We start from the raw sequence: 25,432 nt of genomic DNA, 5'->3' as shown, positions 1-25,432 counted from the left end.
TTGATTACATCAAACGCCATTGCGTAAATGGGTGGTTATAAAGATGGGATTAAGTATTTGGAAAGTGTGAGTTGAGGCATATGGATCAATAGTGGGATTTGTCCATCCCGATGACGGATAGATATACTCCGGGCCCTCTCGGTGGAATGTCATCTGATTAGCTTGCAAGCATATGAATGGTTCATAAGAGATCACATACCACGGTACGAGTAAAGAGTACTTGTCGGTAACGAGGTTGAACAAGGTATGAAGATACCGATGATCAAACCTCGGACAAGTAAAATATCGAGAGACAAAGGGAATCGGCATCATATGTAAATGGTTCAATCGATCACTAAGTCATCGTTGAATATGTGGGAGCCATTATGGATCTCCAGATCCCGCTATTGGTTATTGCTCGGAGAGGAGTCTCGACCATGTCTGCATAGTTCGCAAACCATAGGGTGACGCGCTTAAGGTTCGATGTCGTATAAGTAGATTCAGAATATGAGATGGAGTCCGAAGTTTTTGTTCGGAGTCTCGGATAGGATCCAGGACATCACGAGGACGTCCGGAATGGTCCGGAGAATAAGATTCATATATGGGAAGTCATTTTCCGGGGTTCGGGAAAGTTCCGGTGTTTTGACCGGAGCTTCTAGAATGTTCTAGAAGGGTCACCAGTGGGCCCACCACCCCGGGAGAGGCCACATAGGCGCCACATGGCATAGTGGGTCCTGCCCACCATGACATGTGGGCCCAGGCCCCCCCCCCCCTTAGAGATAAGATCTATCTCTAGTTTAAATGGTTTAAACTTAGAGACAAGATCTATCTCCTAAAATAAATGGTTTAAATTAGGAGATAAGGGGGAACACTTGGGGGAGGGGTTTGCCCCCTCCATGCGCCGGCTAAGGGGAAGGGTGGGCCCTAGGGGAAACCCTAGGCCGACCCCCCACCTATATAAAGAGGGGAAGGGGTGGCCGGCCAAGGCATCCCTCATCCAACCCTAGCCGCCCCCCTTTCTTCCTCCTCCATACGCTCACTAGTAGGAAAACCATTATAGGTGGAAACCACCTCTGTGGCGCACGAAACAGACCATGCGCCACAAAAATATTTCTGTGGCGCACCACCTTAATGCGCCATAAAAAATTGTATGTTTCTGTGGTGCATGCGCCAGCTCATGTGGGCGGTGCGCCACAGAAAGTTTGTGGGACCCATGCTGGGTCCACCACTGCACATGGCCGAAGGAAATTCTGTGGCGCATGGATCAACGTGCGCCACAGAAACTTAACTTTCTGTGGCGCACGTTGATCCATGTGCCACAGAATTTCCTGCGGGGACCACCCCCCGGCTCACGCCACCATGATTCTGTGGCACATGTGCTGATATGCGCCACAGAAGTTCATGTTTCTGTGGCGCATATCAGCATATGCGCCACAGAAAGTGAATAGTAGATCTCACTTTGGAGACAGCTTTCCCCCTCTTTTCTTCCACCCAACACCCTTTCCATTCTTGTCTCCTCCAACCAGCTCGTGTTGCTCCTCTCTCCCACTCCATTTTGGTCATACTTTTCTCCATTGTTGATAGCTCTAAGCCTATTTTGTGGGCATATTTGTGAGGGGAAGCCACTCCAACTTGTAGAGGGGTACTAAAACCACAATTCTCTTTCCCTCCTCCTCCACTTTCCCTCTTGCATGGTCCATTGTTTTCTCTCCACCACCCCATCCTCTTTCTCCACCATGATCTTGGTAGATTTGTGAGAGGTTGAGTACTATTGGATGCATGTTTTGTGTGTATGGATGTTTTGTAGGTGAAGATTATTATCGCGCTCCCGGACGGATTGCGGTGGCGAGACGATGATGTTTATATGTGTTGAGCTTTGTGTTGTGGTTGCATGTTTGCTTGCGAAGAAGCTTATTTGTGTTGTTGGTTTGTGCCGGCGTGTGGTGCATGGATGTTTTTTATTATTTCAAGACTGTTTTGATTCGTCAAATTCCTATCCGATTTCAACGACTGTTTTGATTCGTCAAATTCAAAATGGAACAGGAGATTTTTCAGATTTTAGTTTTTGAGCTAAAAAATGGTTAAAAATTAAACTAAATTTATTTTATTATTTCAAGATTTACTATTACCTATCTTATTCATTGTTTTTTTACTCAAATAATTGTTTAGAATTCAAAAAATAAAGAATTATGATGTCATGGAACAAGGGTCAATATAATTGATATGGTGTTATTGTCAACAATAAATAGCTGCTCTGCAGGAAGCACACCCAAAAGGAACGGAGAAGTTAAGCATGCTGAAATTAAAGTAGTCGTCAAGATGGGTAACCACAGTACTACTGGGTTTCACTTATTACGCCAATCAAGAACAGTGATAATATATAAATTTGGTAGTTGGAACTTAGATATCTGTGAACTAGCTAGCAGAGTAACATGCCTGGCATAAATAAATCGCACCTTGTCCTGTCTTTAGGAGAAGAATAAGGCAACATATTCCCATGTGAACATGAAACACGTGACAACTCGTCTTAGCACAGTAACATTGTGAGTATTGTTAAATCTATCTTCAGTATACGTTTGTCACTACCAAATCCCAGAAGGGGGCTAGAAATTAACTAAAAATTGCTTATGCTGAAATGTATTTGAAGGTATGGGAGGTAAAGCCCTGGAAGATGGATACATCCAGTCATCCGATCAGACTCTTGACCACTAGGTAACCCGCCGCCTCCATATCCCGGCCCCCTCCCGGGCGACGGATGAGGCTCCTCCTCCCCCTGCGCCCCACAGCCACCCGCCGCCTGTCGCCCTCAGCCGCTGCCGCTGCCGCCCGCGGCCCCGACCCCGGCGCTGGCCTCGGCCCTGGCCCTGGCCCCCGTGCCTCGGCACCGGCCATGGCCCCGGTCCCGGCCTAGCTCTGGCGGTGGTGGTGGCACCCCCTCCGTCGAATCGACGAGGGGGAGAAGAGGGTTTCCGCGGTGGCGTTCCATGGGAGGTGATGTAGCGCCGGTGGAGGAAGTCGGGCGGCACGGCTACTTGGCTGGGGCCTGGGGCTCTCCGTCGGTAGCCATGGAGGATTCGGTGGAGCGGTGGCGGCCTCCGCCCCTAGTAACGGTTCGGCGGTGGTACGCATGATCCGCCTTGCTGTCCTCTTCCTTAGTGATCCGGCAGAAGGGATTGGCGGCGTGAGGGCTGCTGACTTGTGTTGTTTTTGGTGGCGGTCCTCAGGTTTCTCGCATGCAAGGATGAAGATCTTGCGGAGGTCTGTTTGCTTTGATCTGGCAGAAGAGATGAGTTTCGGAAAGCTCCACTGACGAATGGAACAGTGCATCTTTTGCCTACAGTTTGCTGGATCGGGTGGTATTCGGTCGCCCGCACCCATTTTTTTTATTCCGACCATTTGGTTCCGGAGGGAGCGGCACTGTAACATCCCAAATTTTAAAACAAATAGAAAATGAATTTCCATTTTTCCAAAAATGAGAACCAACAAAAACTTTTCTGAATGAGGTGCTATGCATACTACTTGTGCTTGATACTTGTGTTATTGCCATGATGGTTTGTTTATTACTTTGAAATACTCTTAAACACTAAACCTCACACCCTTTTTTACCATCCAAGTTAAAATAAAATAAAAAGAATTTAAATAAGAAAAGGCCTATGTGCCTATGGCTATTTTTGCAAAAACTTTACCCTAGGCCTTTCCACTTTTTTTAGAGGATTGGAAAACCTTCATAAACCTTATCTAGTACTTCTCAAACCATTTCCAAGTTGAAACCAAAGAAAATAAAAAGAAACTAAAAATGCCATAGAGGCATATGAGAGGAAAATGCAAATTTGTGAAATTGAGGATCATGACCCTAAGACTGGTGGTGAATGGTTGGATCACTCCTATATACCATTTCAACACTCAACAACATCAATTGGGTCAATCCTAGTCAAATTAAAAATCAAATGCAACATATGCATAGAGGCATATGTGACACATAGCCATAATACCCAATTCTTGTCTATGCACTTGTACCTTACCCAAATGGTGTGAAACCATATCTAAACCAAATCTCACACTAAATTGACCCTCAACCTTGCCCAAGTAAAGCAAGGGGAACAAATTTCAAAAATAAGAAAAATTGACACATCACCTCTTATGTGTTATGGCTATTTTTGCAAATCTTTCACCTAGACCCTTTTGGCTTGCACCATTGGTTGTAAATGGTTACCAAACACTTATTAACACTTTTGGAAGCAAGGAAACACAACTCAAATCAAATTTGGATCAAATTTGAGCTCACATGCATTTATGGTCACATGTGACATTTTTAGCCTGATGCCCACTTTGAGCCCCTGGTTTTGAAGATTTCTAAACTATGCTTTGCCAACTCTTTGCACCTCATCCAAGACAACATCAAGGAAAACAACTTTGCCCAAAACCATCATCCCAAATTCTGTCTGAATTTCAAATGGTGAGCAAGCAAAGTAGGGACTATGAAACATATGTAAGATCATATGCAATATGTGATTTTGCATTTCAACTTCATTTTGACCACCACCACCTCCATTCCACTTCTCTTATTATATCTTTACACTCCACCAAAAATCTTTTCAAAATTCACAAATATTTTTCTTTCGGGCATTATATCAAACACTTGGCAGGCAGGAGGAGAAATGGTGCCCATGCTCGAGTGTGGGCTTGGACCAGGTCCAACCCTGGCCACCCCTGCAGCCCTGGAGCATCACCTCACCCTCCTGCACCATTTCCATCACCTGCAAACACTGGAGCTCGCTCACCTTTGACCAAAAGCCTCCATGCCGACCATGGCATGCCACCATCATGCCACCCTCACCTCTGGCCATCTCTGGACTACCCCACCGTGTCACACCACTCCATCACACTCCCCTGATGCTGCCCAGACCAAGCCACGACCAGGACTCGCACCGCAACGGGCAAAAAACGCCGTGCCCAGACGCGCCCAGGCATGCCCATGCCGCGCCAGAGCGCGCATGGCGTTCACCCTGGACGCGCCAGAGCGTGCTGACGCCCGCGTCCTCGCACCACCTGGACCCTTCCTCTCAGCGCCAGTCGACGCACGACGCATCACTGAATCGCCCGGACACGCTCACTGGCCCGCGGGAACGCCAGGCTCGACGACCACGACTCCGTTCATCCGTCGCGGCATGGACACTTCCCGTCAAGCTTCCCATTGCCACTGAGCCTCTGCCGCGCCACGATCAAGCGATGCGTCAGCACCAGTGCAGCAGCAACCTAGCGCACCCATCCCTTGCCCCTTCGCAACATCGGAACGGCGACGACGACGACAACTGCCGCTCCCCCCACGGCCACCTCCGCTCCTATAAAAGGAGGGCCTCTCCCACTGATTTGAGCACGCCAACTTCTTCCTCTCCTCCCCACAGCACTCCTCGCCACTTCAATTGAATCGATTAGCCACTCCATCGTTGGAATTGCAAGCTCGCCGCCGCCGCCAGTACACGGAGCACGCCGGCGAAGGAGACCACCTCAGGCGACACCACTGCTTCCAGGCGCCTCCTCGTCGACAGCACGGTCCCTGCGCACATCTCCGACGACCGCCGGAGCTCCGACGACCGCCGGAGCTCCGACGAGCTCGCCGACCCCCTACTGCCGCCGCCCATAAGAGCTCCTCTCGTCGGAGACGACGACGTCCCTCGACCGTTCGATCCTCCCCTAATCGTGCGGCCCACGCTCAGCGTACCGCTTCGCGGGGTTAAGTCCCACTGACGGGTTAATGTTAGATTAGTACAAGAATATCAAAGTTAGCCTAGAAGTAAAGCAAAGTACTTAGCACCCCTCATACCTAGATGCTAGTGCTAAATTAAAAATGACTATTGTAGATGGGAACATGTGTGGTGAAATAATGATGATGAAAACTATGGAATGAATTTTGAAGGTGAATATGACCAAGAGAAGATAGTGATTTTTGATTAAAACTAATATTGGTTTGGATGCGATACCTTTCCAATTCTTGAGTACCCCCACAATACCTGATTACGGGTAAGGGCTTAACTAGAAATTTATGTATCTTAGTATGGGTTCCCTCTAAACACACATCATAGGGGTTATGCCGAGGCTGCCTCCGTTGTTGAGAAATGATGTGAATTGAGGTGAATTGTACGGCCAAGCCCTGTGCAGTTCCCAGGTTGATAGTTGGTCTTCACTGGGAGGCCAAGCTCATGGGGAGAGGTGCTCATACTAGGGTTAGTAAATGAAAGGTTATGGTTGATGATCCGCGTACTGTGGTACGATGATTCGGGGTTATCCCGACAGATGAAATTAAATGTTGTGGCACAAGTGTGCAACCTCTGCAGAGTGTAAACCTATTCGAATAGCCGTGTCCACGGTTACGGACAGTTGGAAAGGCCATACAGTTTCCAGTGTTAGATCTTGAAAATATTGAAAGGTGAATGGTGACTTTGACTTGAATCACAACTAAGTTGTGGGAATGACACTAATGTTCCCACTTGAGTTAGTTAGCACATGAATAAGTCTTTAACAAATACTTGCAAACTAAAATTGGCTTTATACAAAGAAACTAGAGCTTACCACCCCCTTACTAGAATTGCTAGCACTTACACTAGTATTAGTTTGCGAGTACTTAAAGTACTAACGGCTGTGTCCCTGGCTATTCAAATGGCCAGACTATGAAGAGGAGCAGCAGTACGAGGAGGATGGTCAGCAGGACGTCTACAACAGCTAGGAGTCTGCTAACGTCAAGCGTTGGCCTGTGGACTATAGAGTCCTTTTATCTTTACGCTTCCGCTATAAACTTGTTTGTTCGTTGATCAGTTCGTTGATCAATAGATCAACTATTTGTGTAATATGGATCATGTGATTCCAAATTGTAAGACATTATGGTTTGTAAGGAATGATGACTGTGATACTTAACTATTATGGCTCGCAACAACAACATTCCTGGGATTGCGATGTATGACATAATAGGCATCCGGACTTAAAAACCCGGGTGTTGACAGGCACGAAGCTCTATTCTGCGTTGACATCAGGTGACTTTTTGGTCCAAGGTGAAGTCAGAAGAAGGAATATCATGAAGGCCGGATTGGTGGACTGGCTAAAGGAGGTTCGAGTCTCCGTGATGCCGAGGAATCTGCTTGGCGTTCCGGGCTCTGCAGCAGTGATATGGATGTGGGGGCGGCAACATAGGGGAAGTTCAGAGCCTTACCTCTCAGGGTTAAAGACCAAGGTCTGACCTTAGCAGCTGGTTGTGCCTGGCAATGTTCTTGTTGGAGGCATTGTTTTGAGAGTGGAGACTATCTTCAGGGTGAAAACCTAAGACCTTTGATCGAACGACGACGGTGCTGGTGCACTGTTCCCTTCTTGGAGGCGTAGCTTTTGAAGAGTCTGTGCTTCAGGTGTTGTCACGGTGGTGGTTGTATTGGTGTTGTTAGGTCTAGAAGGCTATAGCGGGACTTTTATTTCTTAGTTTTATTTACTCTTTTTTGGCTTTGTGCATCCGTACTGCTATTAGGTTGGGGCGTTGTTGCAGATGCTGTGTGTAATTGGTATCTTTTTATATTAATATATTCCTTTTATGTAAAAAAATCCAGTCATCCACACAGGGGAGAATTTCAAGTCGCCGAAGCGAGGGTCACACTCCTATATAATCTACCGGTGCCAGATGAGCTAAGAGAAAATATTCCAAACTGTACAACTCTTGGGACAAACGTGATATTGGATGATCCGTTGATCTGTGAGTCTGTGAAACTATTTCTCATATGCGTCTTATTTTTATCTTATACAAACACAAATGGATCTACTGAAAAGAACAAGCTTCATATGTGTGGTTGAATGTTGATGTATATAATTACCCTGCAATTAAGTACTATGTCATAATGTGACTCCGTTTTGGATATATTTTATTCACCATTTTTGTATACTACTCTGATCCAAAATACGGAGTAGATGATGTCTTGGAAAGCTCTTTCCTATACATCTATTTTGGAATAAAGGTACTACAGGGTATATGCCATAACTTTCTGATGTACGGCTATCATAAATACCACATCTAGTTGTTAGAACATGTTATACCTCATCTCATTCTTGGTTATATAAACACTAGAAAGGAGCATAAGGGAAAATATATAAGGTGCAAAATCAAGTTTCATGGTATATTCTTCTTTGTTCAATTATGTCAGTGTATGGATAGGAGGCATCAGAAAAAGAATTTTCGCCTTGTTGTCACGCCCATCTTCTGCCAGGTTTCATCTCATAACCGCCTAACATAGCCTTGCAACTTTCTCGAGGCGCCGTGTGTTTATGTGTTTATGTTTCTGTGTGGCTGGCCCCTGGCCGGTAGCCATTGCAGGTGTTGCACGACAGCGTGGCGGCGCTGATAGCAGAGGGCTTTGCGAGCATGGGGCGTACATGCAGATCAGCATTAGCCATTTCCGGAGCGTCGGTGTTGGTGACATTGTTCTTGCGTGTGCCACACCATATCAGAGTATTGACATTTCGCATAGATTCCCTTTGATTCAGTTGTGCATTTACTAACCCGATAATTACTACATCTGGACGCATTTGCATTGGCAGAACCAATGCTAGTGATTATCGCGCAGTAGAGGGTACGTATATATATATGCTGGTGGCCGGTGATACTGTAAACTCATTATCAACAATCTTCTCTTTCTAAATAGGTGATCCCATTTTCCTGGTCTCCCATGAAGCCACGTCACCTCATATACCTACCCACCCTTTTTCATACAGTTTGTTACAGCCGGATACCTCAGAGAAGCAACGCAACATGCCACGACACGCCCGGTGGGCAATACTCTCCAGATGCCACGCGCCCACGCCCGAACGGAGGCAGAACGACGCGCGCAGACCTCTCCCATCGTTCTCTGCCACCCTTCCTCACCAGATGGACCGATCTCTGCTGCTCTTCCTCACCAGATGGGCCGACACCGGCCCATGATCCGGCCGACTGAGCCCGGCCGACTCTCTTCCTCTTCCTCGCATACCTCTCCCCATCGATTTCCCCCACCGGCTCCGCCTCCGTTCGTCTTCCCATCGCCACCGCTCGCACGACTCCGTCTCAGTTCGGCTTCTTTGTTCGCCCCCGCTCGCAATTTCCAACGGCTCCGGTCTCAAGCCAATCTCCTACCATTAAACACAATAAATCCGTCTTGAAGGCAGTAGAAACTGCTCGGAAAATTTCTTCTGCCGATCCCTCCTCCACTTTATTCTTTTGACATTAATTCCGCTCTTGATGAACCCATCTCGCCTACAAATTCTCGCGAGCCCACCTCTTCATTTGCCAGATGAGCCCGGGCCATCATCTTATACTCGGCTGCAAGCCATGCCCGGCACTGCCCTCTCCATCTGCCTATTTACTAAATCAGGAACCATGCACCCCGTTAAGCGTCGGCATGGTGATTTGGAAAAGCAATGTGCCAGCCTTGACGGGCACATGGTGGTCTGCTTCTAATGAGAAGAGACATGGTGGTCCAAATGAAAATCTCCTTTCCTCCCTGCTGTGATGAATCATATTTTCTCCTGATCCGCGTCAAGGTGATTTGGAAGAACAGCTTCGCGGTCTTGACGGGCTTCTCGAACATCTACATGGGGGTTTAATTTGAATGAGATGAGTCGTGGTGGTCTTTTCTCTCTGCCGTGAGATGCTTTTTATGAATCATATTTTCTCCAGATAATTTCTCAACCATGGTACAGAAGCAGGCCATGAAGACGATGTATCATGCATTGGAGGTAACGCAGTTTCCTATATTTTATTTGCAAGATTGGATCTATTTTGCACAGGTTTTACTGCTCGATTTTCCTAAAAACATCTCCAAGGTAGTCCTGTATCCATACATGCTCGCCTTCACTTCAGCTTGGAAACGCCACCTGAACTTTTTGTTTTTATCAACACCTTAAGGTGGTGTTCTTGCAGATGCGATGATCGGTCAGGAATTCCTCTCAAGTTATCTCCCATGGTTAGCGGAATTCAGTCTGCTGGGCTAAACTGGACTGCACCAAGTCTCACACTATACCAATATTAATTATCTGCACATCCTTCTCAGATTCATACATGACTCCCATTTCTAGCTAGGACATATTCTACCACGAGGTTTTTTGAGTGTTTCTACCACGAGGTTGACTGGAGCCTTCAAATAGCTACTGGTCATGGAATCGGGGCTTTCCTTCAATTTCCCAATCTCTTAATATTTTTATTGCACAAGAAGTGCATGAAATATTTGGCAATCATAGATTTACATTTGAATTCAATGGTTGATGGTGGCAAATAAATAAAATATATGCGTATTCTATTATTATGTGATTATGAAATACCCACCACGTCGTTTGTTTCATCTCAATTTAACTGTTTCTCTACATTTGTTATTTAATCTGCATAAGGTGGAAAATTTTGATTGAAATACTAATAAGTTGGGTAACCATGCATCAATCTTTAATGATCAACATATTCCATTTTATATTCTGTAAGTACCCCTTCTTTTTTCTACAGTAATATGTTGATTTCATTTTGTAGGTGGTATTTACCTTATCTGTGCCGTGCATGGATGTCTGTTTTCTATACAAGAATGTTTTGTCAAACTACAAGTAATCATAATTGTAAATAGTTCGTTTTTATTTGGATAAATTTTCTAAGAGAGATCCTTTGCAGATAAATAACAATATTGTAAAACAAATGCTCCGCAGCAACGCGCGGGGTATCATCTAGTTAGTGGAAAGATTCAAGCATATGATCTCTACTAGATGCTTATCTTATACTTGCACGTCGCCGTGTTCAACTGTAACTCATTTATTTTTTCTTCATAATAATGATGTCTTGATGCTAACTAAATAATCACACAATCTTCTTCTTATTCTTCTTGAAGTGATGCTTCCAATATGCTCAACTCTTTTTTTTTAAGAAAGAAGCAAAAGCTTTGCCTTTTATATTGATATAGCAGGAGCAAACATGAAACGGCCTAGGCCAAAAGGAAAGAAAAGATCACATCACAAGGTAGGAAACTGAAAAGGGCTGCTAGGCGATGATCTCCGCCAGACGCTTAGCGCCGGCCAAGACCCAGTTAGCACTCTTGTCTTTGATCTTCTGAAAGATAGCCGGAGGCGTTTGTTCCTTGTTGTTGACAACCCGCGCGTTTTTCTCCTTCCAGATCTCCCAAGTAATATGCTCAACTCTCGCATGAAAATTCTTTGAATCACACCTTGATCATCTTCTCCATCACTTGATGTTCTTCACTTTCTTCATCTTTCAGCCTGAAAGCCACCATATGGTTCAAGCATTTTTTCTATGGACAAAATGTTCAAATATAACTCAATGCAGGCATTATGTTACAGAGATTATCATTAGTTACCAAAACCACATATCGAATCTCCATGCACTTCCAGAGGATCGAAGTACATCTAGCCGTTGTAGGCTAAAACAAGAATACAAATGAACAAAGATATTTGATAGGATTGCAGGTACACAACATAGGATTGCAAAACATATAAAACTACAAGAATAGCTATTTGTATGCAACACTCGAAAAACATACAAAAAAGTGTCTTGGTCCTGCCATCTGTAAGTGGTCACGCTTACCGACGAGAGTGTCTTTTAATGTAATAATCCATTGAGTCAATACATTTTCACAATGAAAAGGCATGAAAACTTAGTAATTTATTTTTATTTTAAATTTATAATGTCTTGATCCTTTGCAAGATGCGTGATCATATAATTTAATTGACTTGAGAATTAAATTATGTGATTTTGTTTACTAAGTGTCAAATTTTACACAAAATGCAAGTACTAAGACTCGAGCTCAGGTGGCCAGGTCTCACCCTCTCCACCATTAGGCCATGCCTCTAATACTAATGTTTTTTTAGAATTCTTTAATTTAAAGCGAATTAATACTTTTTATTTTCATAAATCCAAAAACTAATAACAAAACCTCCGTATCCGTGATCACATAATATATTTGATGTGAAAAATGGGTTGTCACAATAAATAATTATAGTTTCACAAGTACTAAGAGTTGAACCTAGGAGGATAGCACCGGTGGAAAAAAGGGCTTCGGTCGCGGTTCGTAACTGCCATTGGTCGCGGTTGCGCAACCGCGACCAAGCAAGCGCGACTAAAGCCCACCCCCCTTTGGTCGCGGTTCTTTACGAACCGCGACTAAAGGCGCCTCCACGTGGCCGCCAGCAGTCCTTCGGGGCGGAGGACCTTTAGTCGCGGTTCTCCTCGCCAACCGCGACTAAAGACCGCCACGAGGTTTAGGGTTTTAGCCCCCCTAAACCTGGTTTCTTTTTAGTTTGTATTGTTTTATTTTCTTTTCTGTTTTATTTTAATTTTGAAGGAGTTTCACATATTCTACTATATACTACATATACATGCATATGAACGTACAATTTCAAACAAATTTAAAATTAGAACCAAAAAGAATTCAAGAGGAATTGACAATATATATTCAATATCGATGACCGCCATATACAATTTTGAACTAGTTTTCATACATATGATTTACTGCATATGAAGTTCTACGTCCTCTACATAGTGTTCTCCTCTAGGATCGATGACTTGCTTCGCGATCCATCCAGCTAGTTCCTCTTGAAGTGGTCGGAAGCGAGCTTCTAGACTAAGCGTCTTCCGAAGGTTATTCCTGCTAATGTTGTTCGGACACGAAATCCGCTCAGAGGTGTATCTCCGGATCATCTCACAAACATAGTATCCACATAGATTGGTCCCCTTTGGCTGAATATCTTGGGTCGCGGACACTACCCTTTTCCACTCGTAGCTCTTTTTGAATTCACCGACCTTTGTGTTTACGAACCGTGTCCAAACCCTACGAGGCAAAGAAAATTAAATGAACAAGAGAGTTATTAGTTACTTGATATTAGGAAATGAACAAAATAGGCCGATCGATATAGAGCGCAAGTGAATGAAAATATATATATAATTACTTCTGCATCATTTTTCTCAAGTCGGCCCAAAGCTTTGCATTCATATTCAGAGAGTCGTGGATGAGAACCGTGGAGTCGTGAAATTGAATTACTAGCAGAATCCAGTGGAACCTGCGGACACGATACATGCACAGTCATGCATAATTAACTCATCGATTAGCCACATACCTTGCATGGAGTAAACAAAAGAGAATGTGCTCAAGACGAAACACTCACCCAAAATGGTAAGGAAATAGAATATCACTTTTGAGTTCCTGCCTTGAAAAAAACATCCACAGGTCGGCCTCCATGTCGGCGGGAAAATGTTGTAACACATATGAATTAACGATTTGTGGGTCAATGAACCCAACATCATGGATGTTCCTTATTATGCATTCCCGCTTCTTCATTCTGCATACACAACAAGATAGTTAGGACAATATATATATATATAGTGCAGGCAATGAACGAGATGGGGTAGAAATAAATCACTTACAGAACGTAGCAACTGATGATAGATTTGTCGAGCTCGCGCAGATTGAAAAGCTGGAACAATTCACTCCGATGAATTTGTACATAGTAATGTTTGAAGTGATGCTCAGCTCTAACTTCCGCATAAATATAGTCTTTGGCGTTTTTTAATTTTATGTAAGCCTTGTACCAATTTAGCGGACTTGTCATTTGTGGAGGTAGATCCTTTTCCTGCGCAGGCTCGACGAGAGGCCCATTCGACACATATGTAATTACTACGTCCTTCATTCTTGGCGCCTCATCAAGGCCTAACACTGCACGAAGAGTGATACCTAAGTTGGCCGCTTGTTCTGTGGCACTCGCTACAGTCAATCCATGTGCTGCCGCAGCTGCTATGATTTGGGGGTCATCCGGATCGGCGGCTTTCACTATGAGAGGGGCGATGGATTGTTTACTCTGTTCCCCGAGCTGGGCAACTTGTTTCCCCTCTTTTTTACTTTGTAATTTTTTCTCGGCCTCCTCCAAGGCTTTCTTCTCCTGCTTCTCCGCCAACTCTTGCTTCTCCTTGAAGATGAATGCTTGCCTACGAAGTTCATGTGAATAGTAGTCAGGCAGATTCTTCGCGGCTTGGGACGGTTCGGTCAAAAATGACTTAGCCCACTTCTTTTGCTTGTCGGAATATACCGGCTTGGGCTCGGGCTCTCTTTCTTCTTGCAGTCCGCCTGCCATTTCTCATGCTGAGCAGCCACGGCCTTTGCATTTTCCTCGACACTAAGTTCCCAAGGTCTCGGGGTGAGAGGCTTCAGTGATGGCTCCGGTATCTTTGTGGTCCTAGGTACATAAGGATCCGGGTTAATAACCCAGGACTGCTTACGCTTCTTTGCCGGGGCGACCGCTTCTTCGCCGGAGGTGGATCGGGGGCGGCGTCCGCTACCCGCCGGAGGTGAATTGGGGGCGGCGTCGGCCGACGTGAAGGGGGTGTAGGTGAACCACCACCACCGCCGCCGCCGCCACCACCACCGGAGGGGGTGGACTTGTTCGCCTTGGCGCCTCGTCCGGAAACTTGATAAACTTCTTTTCCGGAGAATAAACTGGCGCTTGACACCTCCAAGTCTTGTCTCCCCTTCGGGTGTAGCAATGTCAATCTCCAGGTCCTCAAACCCTGGGACTATTTCCTCCACCGTGACACGAGCATAGCCATCTGCAATGGGTTTGTTGTGGTGGAGTGCTCCAGGCTCACATGACAAAGCACTGCCGATGGCTACCTTCGTGGACATGTTCCCAGTAGGATAATGCAGATGACATTCTTTCATCTCCTTTACATCGTCCACGGGGTAGCGAGGAGGCTCCGGTGCAGTAATTTGGATCTCCGGTGCATCAGTAGCCGGCTGGACCTCCGTGGAAGCCACGCTGCTTCTCCGCTGCTGGCTTCCGAGATCCGCTGGATGATCTTCATGCGTCCCAGTTTGCCGATCTCTCCTGTACTAGTATAGACAGGGTTTTCTTCATCTCATCGACTTCCGATGCCAACCGCGCCACAACATCGGCATCCCGATCCGACTTTCTCTTACGGCTTCGTAACCGTACGGGTCATCGTCCCGGGAGAACCCTTCTTTCCACGTAATGTTCCCGGGCATGCCTCGTACACGTCCTCCGTGTTCGGGATTCCCGAGGGCTCTTGTCGGCGCGTCGTTCTCTCCGTTGAACTTGATCTTCCCCTCTTGAGCATCCCTCATTGCGTCAATAAGGGCTTGGGTGGGTTTAAACATTTTGTTCCCGTAAACACACGCCCCTGTCTCCGGGTCTAGCGTTCCCCCATGCCCGTACCACCAGCTTTTGGCCCTTCGGTCCCATCCCTCCGTCACTCGGACGGATTCCTCGCCTCCTCAGCTCGTTCTCCATCTTCTCCCACTTAGGCTCCCAAAAGCGATACCCTCCTGGCCCCATAACATGATTGTACTCCTTCTTAGCCGCATTTTCCTTATTTTTTTTCGATATTTCAATGAAATGCTCTGATTTCTTCTGCTTCACAAATTCTGGCCAATCATGTTCAAGTCTCTCATACTGTCCTTTGAATTCCGGAGTCTTGTTCTGGTTGACATAGTCACGGGCTAGATTCTACTTGAATTTCCGGAATGTATCGGCCATCTTACCAAGAGCGAAGTGTTTGAGTAGCCTCCTCCTCTCCTTGTTTTCCTGAATCTTGTTACCCGCCTCATCGAATTTGTGGTATTCCGGAGGTAGGATGGCAGTCGTGAGACTTCAGGTTTTGGAACTTTTTCTCCGCCATGTTTATTATTCCCTTTATATTGGACGAGAATCCAGACGGGACCTTAATACTGCTCAGGCATTCAAAAAAGATGACCTTCTCTTCTTTGGTCGGAGCGTAGGTGGCACGACCTTGAAACCATTCCGGATGCTGGTCATCAGGGTCTTTCAAGCGTTGCTGGTCCTGCCGTGCTTCCTTTGTATCATTTGTCTTCCCATACACGCCCAAGAAGCTTAGCAGGTTCACGCAAATATTCTTCGTAACGTGCATCACGTCGATTGCAGAGCGGACTTCTAGGACTTTCCAATATTCTAGCTCCCAGAATATAGATTTCTTCTTCCACATGGCTACGTGCCCGTCAGCTCCCTTCGGAACTGATTGTCCGCCAGGACCCTTTCCAAAGATGACTTTCAAATCCTTGACCATATCAAATACCTCAGCACCAGTGCGTTCCCGCAGGCTTCGGCCGGTGATCTGCCTTGCCGTTGTAATGCTTGCCGCGCTTTCTTACGTTATGATTTTTGGGAAGAAATCGACGATGCCCCATGTACACGTTCTTCTTACAATTTGGCAAATGTACACTTTCAGTCTCATGTAAGCAGTGCGTGCATGCATTGTATCCCTTATTTGACTGTCCCGAAAGGTTACTAAGAGCAGGCCAATCGTTGATGGTTACGAAAAGCAACGCTCGTAGGTCAAATTCCTCTTCTTTGTGCTCATCCCACACACGGACACCAGGTCTGCCCCACAACCGTAAAAGTTCATCAACTAATGGCCTTAGGTACACATCGATGTCGTTGCCGGGTTGCTTCGGACCTTGGATGAGCACTGGCATCATAATGAACTTCCGCTTCATGCACAACCAAGGAGGAAGGTTGTAGATGCATAGAGTCACGGGCCAGGTGCTATGGCTGGAGCTCTGCTCGCCGAAAGGATTCATGCCATCTGTACTTAGACCAAATCTTATGTTCCTTGCGTCAGCTGCAAAATCTTTAAACTCTCCGTCGATCTTTCTCCATTGCGTTCCATCTGCGGGGTGTCTCAACTCCCCGTCCGACTTACGGTCCTCTTTGTGCCATCTCAACAACTTGGCATGCTCTTTGTTCCTGAACAGACGTTTCAACCGTGGTATTATAGGAGCATACCACATCACCTTGGCGGGAACCTTCTTCCTAGGTTTCTGGCCCTCGACATCGTCACCAGGGTCATCGCCTCTGATCTTATAACGCAATGCAGTGCATACCGGGCATTCATTCAAATTCTCGTATTCACCGCGGTAGAGGATGCAGTCGTTGATGCATGCATGTATCTTCGAACCTCTAAACCTAGAGGGCGAGACAACCTTCTTTGCTTCATACGTACTTGGAGGGCAACTCGTTATTCTTTGGAAACATATTCTTCAACATTTTCAGCAAGTTTTCAAATCCCGAGTCAGCTACACCTTCCTGTGCCTTCCATCTCAGCAAATCCGAGTGTGCAGCCCAGCTTTTTCAGACCATTATCGCATCCTGGGTACAGCGACTTTTTGTGATCCTCTAACATGCGATCCAAATTCTCCCTCTCCTTTTCAGTTTCGCAGCGACTCCGTGCATCAGCAATGGTCCGACCAAGATCATCAGCGGGCTCATCACGTGCCTCTTCTTGATCACCTTCCCCTTCACCTTCCCCACCTTCAGCATCATCCATGAAAGTATCACCGAAATGATCAAGATAGCTCTCATCGATGTCATCCCCTTCTTCATCTTCTTCCATTATAACCCCTCTTTCTCCATGCTTGGTCCAACAATTATAGCTTGGCATGAAACCATGCCGAATCAGGTGCACGTGAACTTCCCTTGAGGAAGAGTAACCCTTCCGATTCTTACGGTTAACACATGGACAGATAACAAAACCCCCCGCTTGTTCGCATTAGCCACTACGAGGAAATCTTGCAAACCCGTAGTGAATTCGCCGGAGAGTCGGCTAGCGTACATCCATTGCCGATTCATCTGCATTATTATAATACAAAATATATAATTAACCATCGCATGCATTTGTTAAACTAATTAAATAGAAATTAAACAATGAACTACACACATATGCATATTTTATCAATGACACATATATATGAAAGGTTCAAGTGTGTTGTTGCTAACCGCGATCGAGGAGGAAAAAATAAATGAGGAAGCTCGATCAAGTGTGGCTCCGACACTTCATATCATGTTTGTTTCATGCTCTTGGGACATTTCATCAAACACCTTGTGTGCATAAGAAGAGCCAAAAGCAAACCTACACCCCCTTGTGAAGTTTGTGAAGAGAAGTGGGCACCAAATGGCTAAGTGCTGTGGGCTGGCTGGTATATGTAGGGGAGGGGCTTTAGTCGCGGTTGGCCGGCCAACCGCGACCGAAGGCCTTTGGGCCAGGCCCGAGGACATTTAGTCGCGGTTGGCCCGGCCAACCGCGACTAAAGCCCCTCACGTCCACCAGCCTGGCCACCGAGCGCGCTGGGCCCAGTGCCTTTGGTCGCGGTTGGGCAACCGAGCCGCGACTAAATCCGCCTTTGGTCGCGGTTTTTGCATTTCCACGACTAATGGGGCTGGACGGAAGGCCTTTTTTCTACCAGTGTAGGTGGTCGTTTCAACCACTAATGTATGCCCCAATTTGTAACGAGAAAGTTTTCAAATACCTTATGGGAACCACCTCGCGCCAATTTCTGAACCGGGGCCTAATAGGTAATTAAAAAGGCAACAAAATATAGATCCTAGAGGTATACCTATTTTCTAACTACCCCCGATTAACCATAGGTTGATTTTTTATTTATTTTACACCGCAACCAATAATTTATTTTTTGCCGGCGGATTTTGTTGGAACGCCTCCATAAAAATTGGGCCCCGTTTTTAATTTTTGCTGCCTCAAAAATTATTATTTTTTGGAGGCTGCTATTTTTACAAAACCGCCTGCAGGGCGCCGTTTGGAGCCGGTCCATTTTGTTATAGGTTAGAATCGCCTCCATACAGTGTCTCTAACTGCCTCTTTTTCTATATGTTGGCAACCCATGCACAAAAAATCGTAACGACCAAACCGAAGGTGTTGCCACCAGTGAGAGAAAATCACGACGGGGGCAATCGTTGCACCAACCCATGACGATGCCACATGTTAAATAAAAAATATTACTAAGAGAAATCTAGTATGTAGGCGGGGATACCGCCTATGAAAAAAACCTTGACATGAGAAATTCCACACACCATAAACCTTGACGGCCTAGATGACCACGACACCACCAACGAAAGGACACCACCAGATGGGCTCCACACGCACCTTAAACCTGAAAAATGAAACAATAGGGTGAAATGTCAAAAAGGGAAATATGAAATGGCCAATAAATGCACCCCTCCTCAACAAAATAAAACCACGTTGGGAACACTGAACGCATGAAAAACACGAAGGTCGCACCAATAATGATTACACCAACAACAAAAAACCATAGACGAAATAACATCACACGTCTGCATATATGAATCAAGGAACCACATTGGCAACAAAAAAGACATCTAGTGGGAAGAGTTAGGGATTTTGGGGAGGGGTGACATGGAAGAAGCTGAGAGGCGAGAGAGGGTGGGTGGGTGGGTGGGGTAGGGGGGGGTATAAGTGCATCCCTTAGGTAGTTAGAGAATCGAGATACATGAGATGTGACCCATATACTTCCTTCTCATGTGGGCAGGTGCATCCACACATGCCTCCTACAGGGCAGCGACACGTCTCACACATGTGGCAATAACATATCGAGCAGCCACAAGTCAAGGATCACATAAAGTGGATATAAAGATCAACTAACATGGAGTGATGCTTTGACACATGGGTGCTCCCACTAATTTGAATTATGATCCCATTAATTTGAAATGTGTTTTTAGTCATATTTTGAAATGTCAAAAAATTTGAAACACAAATTTTGCAAGTACAACTCCATGTGTTTACAAAGTTGTTTCATGAAAAATTGACTTGTCATGTGGCGTGTGTAAAAAAGGCAAATTCAGGTCTGAAATAAGGCTTTTCACAAGATAATTTTCTCTTTTTTTACATATACCATTAAAATTATCCCTTTTTTTTTTGCAAAACTTCACAAACAAACATATATTATGGAGATGTGCATGTAGAATTTTTTCGCAAAATTTTCAGCACTTCGTAATATGTTTTTTTCCGTATCGGAAGCATATACACCCAGAACACGAATTGAGTTTCTGAACTAACATATACCACATATGCATTTTTAACCTCTTAATATACATCTCTCAAGTAATGTAGTTACTACAGCCGCTGCAGTGAAGGTGCATCTAGCGTCAGAAAAATACACATAGTGTCTTTTTACATAGTACTTATAGTGGGAGTGAAGCTTCTTTTGGATCCATGCACTAGTGTTCCTGGTGCATAAACGCTACCCAAGGTGTCGACGGCGTATACCTACGCCGATGATATTTAGTCGGAGCCGTCGGCGTAGGATGGGACATGTGGCCCCGAAAGTCTTCATCGTGACGCTGAAGCGACGGCGTTAACCCTATGTCGATGTCTTAGGAGTCGGCCTAGATGTATTTTTAATCCTTTTTATATAGGCATATATTTATACTCATTTATTTATTACTCTTAATTATTGTAATATGGTTATATTTTTTCACCAATTATAGGGATGTGTGTGAGTATTATATCCCTCACGCATTTTGGGGTAAGTGGTATCGCATGCGTGTGAATATTATCCCTCACGCATTTTGGGGTCGAAGTTGTTCGTAGATTCCTTGTTGTTCCTTCGCCGTAGTGGGGTAGTGTCGAGGGGTTCCGGCGCTCCGACGGACACTTTCCAGCGAAACCCTATGGCGTGTCCCCCGCAGATCTACCCCGCTAGCTTTCCACTAGTTTCCCTCCAACATGGGAAACTAAGGTTGACCCCAGGATTTCACCCGTTTCCCTCAGTTTGATCTGCGGTGCGAGTATCCTCCTACACGTGCAGGACATTTCGAAGTGTTATTGCAGCGCGTGAACATGCTCGCATTCAGGAGCTAGATGTTGCCTAGCTAAGCCTTCCACCACACTTGTACTTCTTCCTTCATTTGAGTTTGGACTCTTATTTGGATTTTTCTATTTTCTTTGATTGATTTAGACATATTATTTGTAAAATTCCAATTTACGGCTTTAACGATATGAGTTATTACATATTCAAACTAAAAAGGAAAAAATCATTTTATTGTTATTAATTCAAGATTATTATGACCTAATCAATCTTTTTATTCAAATATTTTTTTGGAATACAAACAATAATGAAGTGCGATATCGTGGCAATGGTTAATAGGATAGGTATGATACTATTATCACAAAGGTATAATTATTTACTTGGAATCTGCTTAGGATAAAACTCAAAAGTTAAGCGTGTTTGGCCGGAGTAGTCTGAGGATGGGTTACCGAGTGGGAAGTTTGAATATTAATATGTAATTTAACCTCAAATTAATTATGCTTGGAGATTAAACGGTTAAACATTTCAAATATTTTGAAAAATAGAAACTGTCAAACGGCTGTTAATCTCTACGCCGACGACTTTTTCTACGCCGACGACAAACTTGCCGGAGGAGACGCCGTGTTATGCCGACGGGGATAGCCATCGGGGTGGGCTATGCTGATGGCTTGTTGCCATCGGCACCTTGACGATTTCCGGTAGTGAAATATATATTTTAAAATTCATAGTGACACCAAAAAAAAAATTGTCAAAACAATTGTGCATGCAGATTTCAATGTTCATTACCATGATACCATGGAAGAAAATTTCAAAAAAAATCTTCATATTTTCATGTTGTACAAACATATCAAATAGCAGGGGTCAAAAAGCAAATTAGGAAATGCAGAACGCCCAAAACACATCTTGTTTTTCCACAGGTTACATTCTTTTAAATTACGTTATGCAGGTTTATCAGTACAGAGCTCTTTACTAAAACTAGAATGAAGGAGTCTCTAGATTTTTACGTGTAAACAAGTAGGCAACCATGTGGTGATGTTGAAATGAGTTATTCTCTTTCATCACCTTCGTGGAAGAAAACTGCGTAGCACGTTTCAGAGCGATTAACTTTTGTACGCCACTGGTATAGAAGTTAACGAGAGAAAGCCTAGGGAAAAGTTGTATGTAAAGTAGAATCCAAAAGAAGACAATTCAATACACGTAGAAACGTACGGCTGAGTACACACTTAAAAATAGTTGAAGTCAACATGTGCAGCCTTGAGCCTTCCGCTAGCATGCCACATACGGTAGAAAAATCATCGTGCGGCCAATGCTGGAACGTGGAATCAGTCGCACAGGATTCAGCTATATAAACACCAACGTCGCGTTGCCACACGAATGGAGCAGCTTAGGATATTCCTACTCGACCACACAATGGCATCTCCTGCGTCGGCCGTCGTCATCCAGATGCCTTCGCACACCAACGGCGCCGGGACGCCCCCCACCGCGCCCAAGGACTACGGCGACTTCGCCGCCACGGCACCCACACCTCCCGGACCTACTAAGAGCATCTCCAGCCGCGTCCCCCAAACCGTCCCCCAAACCGCGCCGGATCGAGCGTTTGGGGGACGTGTTTTGTTCGTGCCGCGTTTGGGGGACGTCGCTCCCCAGTCGCGTCCCCCAAACAAAATTTTGCAAATTTTAAACTTAGCTAGATTCGATTAGATTCGTCCAAACTTACATAGATTCGAACGAAATTTGACTAAATTTAAACTAAACCTAATCTAGAACCACTTGCGGCGGCCGGAGGCGTCGTAATACTGCTGGAAGTTGTACATCTCGTCGGTGACGACCTCCTGCTTGACGCGCTCGTCGACGGGCTCGTCCACGGGCTCGTCCTTCACCAAGCCGCTTGGTCCTGCCTCGCCGTCGTCGGTGAGGTCCACCAGCGGCTTGCCGGAGTCGCGGATGGACATGGCGATCGCCGCGTCCAGGTCGCCCTCCGGGCGTCCTTGTCGTCCATGGACGCCAAGAACGCCGCCCGCAGCCCTGGGCAGTCCTCGGGGTCGTCGCCGCCGGCGATAAGCCGCTGCTGCCGCTCGTACTCCGCCAGCGAGCGCCGCCTGCGACGCTTCCTCCGGCTCCTCCGTCACCTCCGGCTTCGGGATGAGGAGGGCGCCGCCGCGCCTCCCTTGCTGCCGCCCGCTGCCGCTACCGCCACGCCTCGTGTTGACGGGCGTCGCCGGCTCCTCCTTAACCTCCCGTTTGGGGACGGTGTAGGGCGCCGACCGGTACGACGAGGACGGCGTCGATCGCGCCGGTCCCGAGGAAGAAGAGTGCGAGGAGGACGAGTACGTCGTCCTCCTCGGCTGCCATTGAGGAGACGCCGGCGGCGACGACGGCATCTCCAGCCTTGGAGCGCCGTTGCGGAGGCCGCGGATGACGTTCTCGAGGGTGCGCCCCGGAACGCCCCAGAACAGGGCGCGGCCTTCCCTGTTCCAGCTGTTGGGGCCGCCGACGAGGTTGTCGGTGCTGTGCATCTCGACGTCGTACTTCGCCTGGAAGTACGTCGTCCACCAGGCGTCGTTGTCCTTGACCGCCCACGTCGGATCCCGCCGCTCCTCGGCGGTCAGTTGAGCCCGACGGGCCTTGATGGCGTCCCTCCATTGGTCCGAGCCCGGCTTCGGCGGCGGCGGGACGCCAATGCCGTTCACGGCCATCTTCCAGCCGCCGCTGCTTGGCAGCCGCATGTCCGGCGGGACTGGATACCGGGCGTGGTACAGCGCCCACGCCTCCGCCACGGTGAGGCTGCCGCGGCCGAAGCCGTTCGCCGCGGCGATCTTGCGGGAGGAAGAGCTCGACATTTTTTGGAGCGGCGGAGGAGAAGATCTGGGAGGGGGGAGGCGGCGGCGACGAGAAGGTTTGTGAGCGGCGAGAACTGCAGGGCGTCTTAAAACAGCGGCGGCAGCGGGTGGTTGCACGCAATAACTCCGGCGCGGACGGCCACGCGGCCATGCACGACGAGACGCGTCCCTGCGTCGCCTGGGAAAACAGGGACGCCATTAACGTCGCTTGACCAAAGGTAGGCGACGGGTTTTAGCCTTCCGTGCCGCTGACGGGTCGGCCCCGCGTCGTTTGGCCTCGCTTTTCGTTGTGTCCGGCGTCCCCGGAGCGTCCCCTGTGGGACGGGGACGGGCTCGGGGCGCCGGACACCGTATCGGGCCGCGCCGGACAAAAAAGGGCTTTGGGGGACGCGGCTGGAACGTTTTTTTGGTCCGGCGCGCCCCAAATCCCTTTGGGGGACGGTTTGGGGGACGCGGCTGGAGATGCTCTAAAGCCACCGTGACAGACAAGGCCATGTCAAGCGCCGCGAACCTCGCACAACTCCTGCCGACCGGCACCGTGCTCGCGTTCCAGGCGCTGGCTCCCTCCTTCACCAACCACGGCAAGTGCGAGGAGACCCCCACGAACCAGTGGCTCACCGCAGCTTTAGTCATTGTTCTCGCCGCCTCATCTCTCGTCTTCTCCTTCACGGACAGCGTCGTCGGCCGTGACCAGAAGCTCTACTATGGCGTCGCCACGCCGCGCGGCTTCAACGTCTTCAACTTCTCCAGCGAGGAGGAGAAGCAGCTGTGGGATCCCGCCGAGTTCCGGAGGCTGCGCATCCGGCCGCTGGACTACATGCACGCTGTCTTCACGGCCCTGGTTTTCCTCGCCGTGGCGTTCAGCGACGTGGGGCTGCAAAACTGCTTCTTTCCTAACGCCGGTAGGAATACCGAGGAGTTGCTCAAGAACCTGCCACTGGGCATGGCGTTTTTATCGAGCTTCGTGTTCATGGTCTTCCCAACAAAAAGGAAGGGTATCGGCTACAGCGACACTGCCTCTCCGAAGAAGGTCCCTTAGTAGTGTTTAGACCATCTTTTCTAACTGTTAAATTAGAATGTATCGTTCCTTTTGGAAAGTAATATACTTGTGTATTGGTTAGTTATACTTTTTTAGGTAAAAGTGTATTGGATATAATATAATGTATTCGACAGTTTAGCTGGACACACTACAGCAAAACGATTCTTTGCCTGGTATCAAAAATATTCAGCAAAAGGCAAAAATTACTCCGCAAAGTCTTTACCGAGTGTTACACTTCCCAAAAACGGCTTGATAAAGGTTACGTCGGGAAACACTCTTTGCCAAGTGTTGTATTGTGATTCAAATTCATATAGTAAAGGGAGGTTAACTTCTGATGAGCGGAGCGAGGCTCGTCGCCCGGCCCATACGCCGTGCCGTGCAGGGACGCCTGTGAAGGGGGATGCGGGGGGCGGCAGGCCCCCGCGGTACGGTATAGTATGGATCGTTGGCACCGCCTATATATACATCTTGTAAGCCGCCGGCTAGGGTTGATCTGAATATAAGATAACCCACGGCAATTGTAAACACTTCCCGATATAGTGAAGTTTTTTGCTGGCTGGCGTCCGTGGTTTTTTCCCCTTATGTGTTGGAAGGGGTTTTCCACGTTAAATCTCGTGTCTCCGCTATGTTTTCCTTTATCGTTCTTCGTTATTTGCTTGTCGGTTTTATAACACCAAGTGTATTAACGCAGACACTAGGCAAATATTTTTGCCATGTGTTTTCGATCAATACTTGGCTAAGAAAATGTTTCTCCCGTTTGGGGGACACACATGGCAAAAATCGATTCCCACGGATACTGAAAAGTCGAACTAGAGGCACGTCTTTCCTGAGTGTAACATTCAACAAGGGCTAGAGGTTTGCCGAGTGTTACACTCGTAATATGGTCAAACCAAGTCATGCGCCGTGAAGACGCCCAATCCGGCACTATGTCC

General features: G+C 46.9%; 1 protein-coding gene across 1 annotated transcript in view; it reads left to right on the top strand.

The window, feature by feature from the left end:
* Positions 1-24,706, top strand: part of LOC124697118 (protein DMP5-like) — a 70,224-nt gene extending 45,518 nt beyond the window's left edge. The window contains exon 4 of the mRNA XM_047229754.1: positions 23,935-24,706. Within this exon, the coding sequence (XP_047085710.1) occupies positions 23,935-24,500 (566 nt within the window). The 3' untranslated portion in view covers positions 24,501-24,706. The remainder of the gene's footprint in view (positions 1-23,934) is intronic.
* Positions 24,707-25,432: the final 726 nt, after the last annotated feature.

Source organism: Lolium rigidum, chromosome 3, assembly GCF_022539505.1.
Source record: "Lolium rigidum isolate FL_2022 chromosome 3, APGP_CSIRO_Lrig_0.1, whole genome shotgun sequence".
NCBI lineage: Eukaryota > Viridiplantae > Streptophyta > Magnoliopsida > Poales > Poaceae > Lolium > Lolium rigidum.
Note: the sequence above shows the minus strand (reverse complement) of the source record. Positions and strands in the feature narration are given on the sequence as shown.